General features: G+C 39.4%; 1 protein-coding gene across 2 annotated transcripts in view; it reads left to right on the plus strand.

Annotated features, from left to right (window-relative positions):
* LOC126236091 (uncharacterized) overlaps positions 1-11,803 on the plus strand; it is a 61,464-nt gene extending 49,661 nt beyond the window's left edge. The window contains exons 2-3 of one of the 2 annotated variants that reach the window (XM_049945159.1): positions 4,590-4,819; positions 8,862-11,803. In XM_049945159.1, the coding sequence (XP_049801116.1) occupies positions 4,590-4,819; positions 8,862-8,940 (309 nt within the window). In that variant the 3' untranslated portion in view covers positions 8,941-11,803. The remainder of the gene's footprint in view (positions 1-4,589; positions 4,820-8,861) is intronic. The other variant, XM_049945160.1, reaches the window with a different exon arrangement.
* Positions 11,804-12,165: the final 362 nt, after the last annotated feature.

Raw genomic sequence — 12,165 nt, forward strand, 5'->3', positions numbered from 1 at the left:
ATCCACAATGCGTGCACAAGGTGTGCACTCTAGCCCACGGTTTCCAGTTTTAAGCTGCAAAGTCGTGTGCTATGCACTTCTGTCAGTGTTGTACCATTCATCTGGAACCAAAACTTTACCTTAATGATGATCCACTTACTGTAATGGAAACATATCGATTCTTAGGACTGGTTTACGACACCCGATTGATTTGGCTTCCTCACCTTCATCAGCTTAAGCAGAAGTGCTGGCAACATCTCAATGCCTTTACTTAACTGAACAATAAAATAAACAATGCCCCACAATACATCCAAGAGTGCACCAGAGAGCATCCCAGAGACCATCCCAGAGTGCCCCAGAGACCATCCCAGAGTGCCCCAGAAAGCATCCCAGAGTGCCCCAGTGAGCTAAAACACCAAAAAGAATCAGTTCTCGGCTTTTGGCAAGATCAATGTGTAGCAGTCTCTATGACATAACCAACTCTTGTTGTCCAGTTTCATTAGGATTTATTGAAAAGATATCAACACTTTTGTACACTAGCATTCTACTCCTTCTTCTATAAATCCTCCTCCTGTACGGCATGGCTGTGTGATTCGTGCGGCTGCCTCGAGTCGAATGAGCATGCAGCTGCCTCAGTAGCGGATACTGTTACTGGTAACAATGGGCGCGGCAGGAAGTGGCGCGCTCAAATTCCAACATGGCGACCGGAAAGAGGCAATTCCAGCGGACCGCGCTTAGTTAGAACTTTAGCGCGGTCCTCGAGCTCTAGCGGCTGTGTAGAAATCTACACAGCCATGCCTGAGCAACACCAAATGGGGTGCAGATCGCTCTACGCTGCTGCAGCTCTACAGAGCCCTTGTTCAATCCCGCCTTGACTGTGGGAGTCTGGTTTATGGTTCGGCGGCACCCTCAGCATTGCATTTACTCGACGCCATGCAGCACTGTGGCATTTGTCTAGCAACAGGAGCTTTTAGGGTGAGTCTGGTGACGACTGTCCTGGTTGAGACCTGAGTCCCTCCATTGCAGGTTAGGTGTGCACAACTGCTGGCCAGTTAAATTGCACATGTTTGTAGTTCACCTGCGCATCCGAATTACCGTCTCCTTTTCCCACCCACAGCGGTTCATCTCCCGCATCGACGGCCCAGGTCGTGGCTTCCAATTGCAGTTTGTGTCTGATCCCTTCTTTTCGAACTGGAGTCCTTGCCTTTACCACCTATACTTGAGGTCCATTCACGTACACCTCCATGTGTACAACTAGGCCGTTGCTCCGCCTGGACCTCTCACATGGCCCTAAGGACTCAGTTAACCCCGCAGCTCTCCGCTACCATTTCTTCTCGATTCTTGACATGTATCTAGATCACGAAGTGGTTTACACCGACGGCTCGATGGCTGATGATCACGTCGGCTTCGCGTATGTCCACGGAGGACATATTGTTTAGCATTCCTTGCCAAATTGCTGCAGTGTTTCCATTCCCCTGCTGGTGGCTATATCTTGTGCTCTCGAGCACGTCTGTTCGCGTGGCCTGGGGACTCGTTTCTTCTGTGTACTGACTCCTCTAACAGCCTGCAAGCTATCGACCAGTGCTACCCTTGTCATCCTTTGGCAGTGAGCATCCAGGAGTCCATCTATGCCCTGGAACGGTCCAGTCGTTCAGTAGTGTTTGTCTGGACTGCAGGTCACATTGGAATTCCAGACAACGAAATTACTGACTGGCTGGCCAAACAGGCTACACAGAAACCACTTATGGAGATTGGCTTCTCTGCAACTGACCTGCGTTCAATACTATGCCACAAGGTTTTGTGCCTTTGGGAGATGGAATGGCATAACCTCAGTTTGCACAACAAACTGCGTGCAATTAAGGAGACTACGAATGTGTGGAATACCTCCACGAGGGCTTCTCGCAGGGACTCTGTGGTTCTCTGTCGGCTCTGCATTGGACGCGCTTGGATGACATATGGCTACCTCCTGCGCTGTGATGACCCACATCAGTGTCGGTGCAGCACCCGGCTGACAGTGGCCCGTATCTTGGTGAGCTGCCCTCCTTTGACTGCCCTGTGAAGGAGTCTTCAGTTACCGGACTCGTTGTCATTAATTTTAGCTGACAACGCCTCATCGGCTAATTTAGTTTTATGTTTTATACATGATGGTGGGTTTTATCATTCTGTATAAGTTTTTGCACTTGTCCTGTATCCCCTTGTGTTCTCCACTCTAATGCTTTTAGGCTGGATGTTTTAATGTGTTGCAAAGTGGCTGGCTTTTCCTTTTTGTTCTCGTGGTCGGCCAGTCACAGTCATCTGCTCTCTTGTTTTTACTCCTTCTACCTGTTTCTTGCTTCTCTCTGTGGTTTTCTTTTCCTGTTTTTCTCAATAGTAGCATTGCTTGTCCTTCTGTCATTCTTCTGGTTCTTCCATTCTCCTGTTATTGTGCTGTACATCTCCTTTCTTTTCTTCTTTCCCTTGTGTAATTATTTTACTGGAAACAAGCGACCAATGATCTTGCAGTTTGGTCCCTTGCCCCCTCCTTTAAACGACCACCACCACGACCACCACCACCACCACCACCACCACCACCACCACCACCACCAATAACAACAACAACAACAACAACAACAACACTGGTTGGAAGAAAGCACAGGACACACCAGTTTACAAGTAGGGTAGTATAAGTGAACCATAAAACTGCTGTTCAGTATCCTTGACGTTGATTTGTTGTAGATTTTTAGAACATATTCTGAGCTTAAAAGTAATGAGCTATCTCAGACAGAATGACCTTCTCCATGCCAACCAGTTTGGATTCGGAAAACATTGATCATGTGAAATCCAACTCTCACTTTTCTTGCATGCTGTACTGAAAGCTTTGTATAAAGACAGTCAGGTAGATGCAGTAATTCTTGATTTCCAGAAAGCATTTGGCTTAGTATCACATCTATGCTAATTATCGAAAGTATGATCATATTGGGAATCAAGCAAATTTGTGATAGGCTTGAGTTTTTCTGGTAGAGTCGTCATCAGATGTAGAGGTAACTTAGGGTGTCCCTAGGGAAATGGGTTGGGACCCTCCCTGTTTATGTTACATATTAATGTCCTTGCCGACAATATTAATAGTAACCTCAGACTTTTTGCAGATGATGCAGTTATCTGTAGTGAAACACAGTTTGAAAGAAGCTGCATAAATATTCAGTCACATCTTTGTGAGATTTCAAAGTGGTGCAGAGGTTAGCATCTTGCTTTAAATGTTCCGAAATGTAAAATTGTGCACTTTACAATTTAAAAAAAAATAGTGGTATCTTATGACTATGTCAGTGAGTCACAGTTGGCTAAATCCAACTCTTAAAAATACTGTGATGTGATACTCTGTAAGAATATGAAATGGAATATTCACATAGGCTCAGTCATGGGTAAAGCAGGTGGCAGAGTTCAGTTTATTGCTAGAATACTAGGGAAATGCAATCAGTCTACAAAGTAGATGCCATACAAAGCACTAGTGTGACCCATTGCAGAATATCGCTCAAGTGTGTGGGACCCATACCAAATAGGACTAGCAGGGGTATTGAAAGTGTACACAGAAGGGCATCACAAATGGTCACAGGTTTGTCTAACCCTTGGGAGTGTGTCACAGATGGTCACAGGTTTGTCTAACCCTTGGGAGTGTGTCACAGATATGCTGAAGAAACTGCACTGGAAGACTCTTAAAAATAGATGTAAACTATCCCGAGAAAGTCTACTAATGAAGTTTCAAGAACCGGCTTTAAATGATGACTCTAGGAAGATACTAGAACCTCCTGTGTATTACTTGCATGAGGATCATGAGAAAAAGGTTAGATAAATTACAGCATGCACAAAGGCATTCAAACAATCGTTCTTCCCCTACTCCACATGTGAATGGGATGGGAAGAAACTCTGACAGGTGCAGTGGGAAGTACCCTCTGCCACACACTTCACAGTGGTTTGCAGAGTGTAGATGTATATGTAGTGTAACAGTAGACCACATGTCTTTGCTATCCTGATATCTCAGTACAGAAGGTGTTGGACTACTGTCCAGGCCAACACATCCTGCAGATCTCTCATTGAAAACATATGGTCATTGGTTCTCAGGAGACTGGACTGAGTCGTGCTTGGGTAGCTCAGATGGTAGAGCACTTGCCCGCGAAAGGCAAAGGTCCCGAGTTCGAGTCTCGGTCGGGCACACAGTTTTAATCTGCCAGGAAGTTTCATATCAGCGCACACTCCGCTGCAGAGTGAAAATCTCATTCTGGAGTTTATGGTGATTATTTTTTTTATTTTACTGGCAGTTAATTTGTGTTTCCTTAACAACCATGTTTAACAGGTAATTGCAGATACGTTAGGTCCAAATGCTTGTCTTAGTGACGAAAAATTTAATGAACAGTTGTTGGATTATCACAAAACTTTATATATAATAGAAGGAGTATCAGTATTGTCCAAATATTCTTCTTCATTGTTACTTGGGTATTTTGAGTTTATAGGTGAGTATACGATAAAGTTTTAATAATTTTGACATTTAATGTACAACCAAAAGGTGTGTGGAAAATATTGTTGTTACTGACTCATAGTGCTATTTTAAGATGTTTCAACTCTACTGGACTGTCTAGGGACTACAGGAGTTAGCCCAGCAGTCAAGAAGTCAACAATCAGGCTGTGTAATACGCAACCCAAGCACTGTCACATTGCCACCAACATATGAAGCCCTCATGGGTACTACTGAATCACATGGTGGTAGCACCTCAACAGAAGCACCTCCACCTACATACGAGGAAGCAATGTTCCTCATGGGTGATGAAAAGCTGTGTGTTGTGCTTGATGATCCCAAATATCCTACTACGTAAGTACTGATTATATTTTTTAACAGTACCAGTAAGAAATATTTTTATGTCTTTGAGTTTTTAGAACTACATTCACAGCAATCTTTAGGGTGTGGGAAACATTGTTATTGTTAAGGTACATAGTTGCCAGAAAGGAACAACTTACAAGGACAGTAATTTAGTGTAAGTAATCATTTACTTTGTAACTTCTGCCAATTAGGATGAAAATGTGTTTTATTGTGTGTAATTCGTATTGTGATAAATGTCTTATATTGAGATTATTAATAAATGTTCATTTTGCATGGCAGAAAAAAAGTGTTATAAAAGACATTTGCAAATAAGAGACAGAAAGTATATATATATATATATATATATATATATATATATATATATATATATATGGTTATAATAGAGGGAAACATTCCACGTAGGAAAAATATATCTAAAAACAAAGATGATGTGACTTACCAGATGAAAGTGCTGGCAGGTCGACAGACACACAAACATACACACAAAATTCAAGCTTTCGCAACAAACTTTTGCCTCATCAGGAAAGAGGGAAGGAGAGGGAGACGTCTTTCCCTCTCCTTCCCTCTTTCCTGATGAGGCAACAGTTTGTTGCGAAAGCTTGAATTTTGTGTGTTTGTTTGTGTGTCTATCGACCTGCCAGCGCTTTCGTTCGGTAAGTCACATCATCTTAGGGAAACATTCCACGTGGGAAAAATATATCTAAAAACAAAGATGATGTGACTTACCAAACGAAAGTGCTGGCAGGTCGATAGACACACAAACATACACACAAAATTCAAGCTTTCGCAACAAACTGTTGCCTCATCAGGAAAGAGGGGAAGGAGAGGGAAAGACGAAAGGATGGGGGTTTTAAGGGAGAGGGTAAGGAGTCATTCCAATCCCGGGAGCGGAAAGACTTACCTTAGGGGGAAAAATGGACAGGTATACACTCGCACACACGCACATATCCATCCACACATATACAGACACAACATATATGTGTGGATGGATATGTGCATGTGTGCGAGTGTATACCTGTCCTTTTTTCCCCCTAAGGTAAGTCTTTCCGCTCCCGGGATTGGAATGACTCCTTACCCTCTCCCTTAAAACCCACATCCTTTCGTCTTTCCCTCTCCTTCCCCTCTTTCCCGATGAGGCAACAGTTTGTTGTGAAAGCTTGAATTTTGTGTGTTTGTTTGTGTGTCTATCGACCTGCCAGCGCTTTCGTTCGGTAAGTCACATCATCTTTGTTTTTAGATATATTTTTCCCACGTGGAATGTTTCCCTATATATATATATATATATAAACAAAGATGATGTGACTTACCAAACGAAAGTGCTGGCAGGTCGATAGACACACAAACACAAACACACACACAAAATTCAAGCTTTCGCAACAAACTGTTGCCTCATCAGGAAAGAGGGGAAGGAGAGGGAAAGACGAAAGGATGTGGGTTTTAAGGGAGAGGGTAAGGAGTCATTCCAATCCCGGGAGCGGAAAGACTTACCTTAGGGGGAAAAAAGTACGGGTATACACTCGCGCGCACACACACACACACATATCCATGCATACATATACAGACACAAGCAGACATCTCACAAGCGACTTACCGAACGAAAGTGCTGGCAGGTGTGTATGTTTGTGTTTGTTTGTGTGTCTGTCGACCTGCCAGCACTTTCACTTGGTAAGTCACATCATCTTTGTTTTTATATATATATATATATAAGTGAAAGTGCTGGCAGGTCGACAGACACACAAACAAACACAAACATACACACAAAATTCAAGCTTTCGCAATAAACTGTTGCCTCATCGGGAAGAGGGAAGGAGAGGGAAGACGAAAGGATGTGGGTTTTAAGGGAGAGGGTAAGGAGTCATTCCAATCCCGGGAGCGGAAAGACTTACCTTAGGGGGAAAAAGGACGGGTATACAGTCGCGCGCACACACACACACACACACACACACACACACACACACACACACACACATATGCATCCACACATATACAGACACAAGCAGACATGGGAAACATATATATATATATATATATAATCTCTTTCAACACAAGAACAAAAGGTGTAATGGCTGTGCGATAGGCCTGATTTTGTTAACATCTGTGTAAATTTAGAAACCAAAAAACCAGTTCACTAATGCAACCTCCTTTTTGACATTGAGGGAACTGAATTACTCATCTGGTACAATAATCCAATACTGGAAGTACCTAGGTAGAATAAAACCAATGGAATGAGTAAAAGTAGCCACTCATTGTATATTCCAGATGGGGTGGTGGGGGGGGGGGGGGGATAGAAACAAGGAGGAGGAGGGAGGAGGAGGAGGTAGTAATATGAGGACAGTAGAAGATGTGGGAGCGGGACAGAGATTATGGGATATTTGGGTCAGAATAAATACTGTTGGATCAAACATTGCTGTTCAGGAGATTAGCAATTCAGTCTCCTGTACGTGCATGTCAACTGTTCAGCATCTTATTATAGGTGATTGGCAGATAAATAATATTCCAGTGGCTGCTTTAGTGAATTGATTTAAAGCAACTGAATGTTTTCTTTTATATAACATCACCTGGACTATGGCACAGCCCAGCCGCTCTGTCAAATCCTACCTACAGTGGTCCTTTCCCACTTTACATTTAGGAGAAGCTCTGGCAGTAGTTGTATAATGGGAGGGAAGCATCAGTGACATTGAAAGCTTGAATTGGCCCCTAGATGTGTGCTTGGATGGCCTAATTGGTGAAGACAGTTGCTCGTGACAAACAGGGTATCTGAGATTGGAGTCCAGTTTGGCACAAATTTTAAGTTGTCATGATTTATGAAGAAAGGTAAGAGTTATGGGCTTCCACTGACATGAGGAGATGATATCCAAGGCACAGTATAGGTGGAAGGCAGTGATTCAGAATCACCTGTACAACTTTTATGTGTGTTATAGAATACATTTCTTCATTCTTGCTGCCAGGAACTAGCTCCGAAAATCCCTTACACTTATTGAAAGGTTTTCCCTATTAGGAGGAGTTGTGAGTAAAAGTCTAGATCAGAGCCAGTGGCCCACTAACATGTTTCATGGTGCAGCGTCGTCAGCACTCAATGTGAGATATGATGGGAAGGTATATCATTTGCTGGTTCTAATGCAATCAATGAGGGAGCAACAGACAGTCAACATGTTTTGAAGGAACATTGTCACATTCTCACATCAGTACATCACAGCCTCTGAAATCTTTAAACATTCTAATGAAATGATCACAAATTTTGACAGTCAGGATTATTGATTTAATTTAATGTGCGCTATTATTTTTGACCGAGATACAACCTTGTAATTTGTGACAAAATCAGAAGAAAAATGTTTGACAATGGAGATTATTAATTTAATCTTTGTGAGTAAAACTGTTATATTAGAAACAAAACTAGGCCATGGAGTAAGGAGTACGTCGGTCTGTCACCACAACCAGGTATTTTAGCTTTCACATTCTTTGGCTTTGCCAACTCACAACCAAACTGTCACATTCCAACCTAACCACCTCATAATTCGTGAAGTACATGGAAAAAAGTCAAGTAATTATGACAATGAAGATCATAAATTTAATTAATAAAATTAAATGCAAGCTATGCTGTTATGTCCCAACCTAACCACAACCTCATAGTTTGTGACATACTCATTTAAAAACAAAAACAAAAAATTGGCTATGCAAAACTGACATGTTGCCAATCTGTAACCAGTTAAAAATACAGCCATGACTGCTGCTGGCCCTGACATAGACTTCTAGAATTTAGTGGGAGTTGTGATTACTGCACAACCCATGAATTACACACAGCTTTCAAATGTTTAGCTGTCACTGGTTCAGTACTTGAACTGAAATAAAAAAGAGCCAGGAGACTTTGTCAAAATATATTGTGTCAGGCTAGATAGAAGTTATGTTGGCCAGTGAGGAATACTTCTAACTGTTATGTGGATATTTTGTGAGCTCTTCATTTAAAAACAGTTGCTTGCAGTCTTTTGTTTTGAGATCACTTCCTGTGATGTAATAAGAAATTTTTCTCTTACAGTTCCAGCTCGCACCAGAGGAAAGGCTCTCAGTCTACCTCAAGGAGTCAAAAACCTGGTGATGCAGCAGGTGCAGACTAAGATTGTGAATAGATTTTTATTCATACCATGTTAGCCATTGTGGTTATCAGTGCTGTAGTGTCTTAAAAGATTTTAAGACAAGGGTAGGTGGTGTCAAGAATGAGACGACTGTTCAACTTGGAAACATTTTATGACATTTTTGCTAGTATTTTTGCACTACAAGTGTTTAAACACAATGGAAACATATCCTGTGATGGAATACATTTTTTCTACAGTATTTTGAAGTAATAGTAATGGTAATATTTATTTACTGCACAAGATTTGGCAACTGGAAATCTGTAGCTCTCTATTGGAGTAGTCATTTACATAACACTGTGAAGGTGGTATTACAGTTAATTAGTTTTTAAAGTATCTACAACTTTTATGAGGGATGCATTTTCTTCATTAGAGTGCTTAATACTGCTGTCTTCACTAATGTAAAATAACATAGGTATCTATGAGAATGCCTTTATAGTGGGATTGAAAAAAAATAGTGTCATTATGTCCGTAATAGCAGTTACTATTGCATTTCAGATATTGAAAATGAAGTGAGGGAGAATTTAGGTACAGTGCTGTACCTGTATCCTGTGAGTGGAAAATGGTATCCCTGTTCAAACTGTGTTGAGAGACTACAAGCTTCTGAGATAATCAGAATAAGAGCAGGCTTTGTAATAAGTAAGTAAAAAAAATGTAAACAGTGATTCTCTTACTTGAGGTGCCAAACCTATTAAAATTAGTAGTTTTGGGGCAATTGCTGGTAACCACTTCTATTCTTATTTTCAGCAATTCAGAATGACCAGAGTTGAAAATGGATTCAGATGTCATTACATTTGAATGCATATATCTAAATTCTGGAATATTTCTTTAGTATCAATGTTAATAGATTTAGTTATTTAGTGTATAATGTCATATTTTTGATAGATGTTACAGGTGTGCTGTTAATCATTAAATCAGGAGAGGTACATGACAAGAGATATTTTGAAATAGTTCGCTGTTCTCAAATTTGATTCATGGCCTTTTGTTACTTTAACCTTCACTGGCTGATAGACAGACGTGTAAAATATTAATTTCTTTATGTCTGTGGAAACTGTTCTCTCCCTCTCTCAAATACACTTTGAAAAGTAAGGTCTGTGATGCACTACAAAAGTCAGCTGCAAATATCCATGATTTTGCTTTGTGCGTATTCAAATTAAGCAATATTTTCTTTGTAAATTAAATGACAAGTAAATTTCTTAAATTCTAAATAATCATATATTTCTTGAAAATAACATCAGGCAAACACAGTTTTCCTTTCTTTTTACCTCTCTAAAATATATAACATGGGAGATAATACTGTTGGAAAATTGTTGTTATGATTTTGGTGGTAGTGTCAGGAATCAGTCTCTTATATTGTAAACTGTTTCTCTAGAAATTTTGTGGCCCATTTTGTGCTCTTTTCCTAGTGTTATATCTCAACTATCTCAGAGAAAAGTCAACATACTTCACTTCAGGCATGAGAAGCTTCTCTTTATTTTTGACTGATCTATTGATGCAACACATTCTTGTTGCACTAATTTCTTGAAATTTAATCTGAGTGTTGTTTTGTCTGCTTTAAATAAAAACTATTTACAGAATTATATGGGTATAGTACACTTATTATACAGCTGTGTCCATTGTTATTCAAAAGTTTAGCTATGAAGTGCCTAGAAATGTGCACATGAAATAAAGTACAGTGAAGGTTATTTGAAAATTCAGTTGTATTGGGGCTATCCATTCTGATTTTATATATATTGGCAATATCTTTATGACAGTTTTATAGACAATAGTTTGGTGCACCTAACAAGAGAATTACTGTATAATTTAAGTCATTCTATACAGCCTATATAATTTGATTCATGCTTGGCTGTCTAATCTTGTACAAGGTATGCACAAAACTTAATAATCAAAATTCTACTGACCTCATCTTGCTACAAACAAAGTGACTATAGGAAGGTAAAGATAAATTTACAAAAAATTAGGAAACTTTAAAATGCTATTTGGACTAAAGTGATGGATAGGCATGTGCCGTGTCTGAAAAATTAATAGGCTGTAAGTATCAGTAAGATTCTAAAAACAGCAGCAACTTGAATTGGTGGGTAACAATTTTGCATTTTGAGGTACGTAATGATGATCTTGCTGGTTCAGATGGTATACCTATTTTATTGTTGTGAGATTTTTTTCAAAAAAAAAAAAAAGTCTTGTAGTAGCATAATGACTTTTCAGTATATTTTGTTGTCAGTTATACCACTCAAAATATCTTGTGCAGCCTTTGAACGCTATTGTATTGGCTATGAGCTGTTAATTATTGTCTAACTTGCCATACAGTGATATGTTGTGTTTCTTTTCTTATTTACATACATTGGGATGGTTGGCATGAACCAACTTCCTGAAAATAAAGGTTGAAGTAAGATAAATAATAATGCAGTAAATATGTGTAATGTATTTGGGTTACCTTCTGTGTTTGTATCTTGAGCTTGGAGTGATTTACACTTCACTGGCTTGTGTTTTGTCATTGTTCTCCCACTCAAATTCTGAGATTATTTCTTTCATTGTAAAAATAAAGTTTTTTCCAGCATCAGCCTGTATGTGACCTGTAATTTTAGCTAATGTGGCAATAATCGATTGCATCATAATTTGAACATTCAGTGTGACAGCTATTTCCACTTAATTTTTATATTTTCATTTACTAGATGAAGTTCACATAAATACTGATTTAATTGCCCGTTATGCTGCTGAATTTAATTTAATTCAGTTGTTTCTCTTCACCATTCCCAGTTGTAAATATGATGGATACAGGGTGTGATGTTTGTATTGATGTTTGTTTTTGTTAGAAAATGAACTGTGTACCTTCACGAGAGGAATCATTTCACAACCCATGTTTTCTTAGTTTCTAGATTTTTTTTTTTTTTTTTTACATAGTAAAATGGTAAGATTTCTTAATGAAATTATTTTGGGCTTTTTTTTTTGGCATGATCTTTTCCATGAAATCAAAAATGTTTTTGTAATTGTTAAATTCTTTATTTAAAGTCAGAAACATTAATTTGGAAATTTTAAAAACATGAAATGTCGTTTATTTTAAAATTCCTTGGAGTTATTTTTATAACAGGATAGGCTGTGTCATTTTACATTAAAACAGTGTCATTTACAATTATGACTGTTACCTTATGGTTATCTGTTGATCAAATGCATTCTTGGCAACACAGTATTTCTGTGCCAAAGCAACTGGGG

The sequence above is a fragment of the Schistocerca nitens genome, chromosome 2 (genome assembly GCF_023898315.1).
Source record: "Schistocerca nitens isolate TAMUIC-IGC-003100 chromosome 2, iqSchNite1.1, whole genome shotgun sequence".
Classification (NCBI taxonomy): Eukaryota; Metazoa; Arthropoda; class Insecta; order Orthoptera; family Acrididae; genus Schistocerca; species Schistocerca nitens.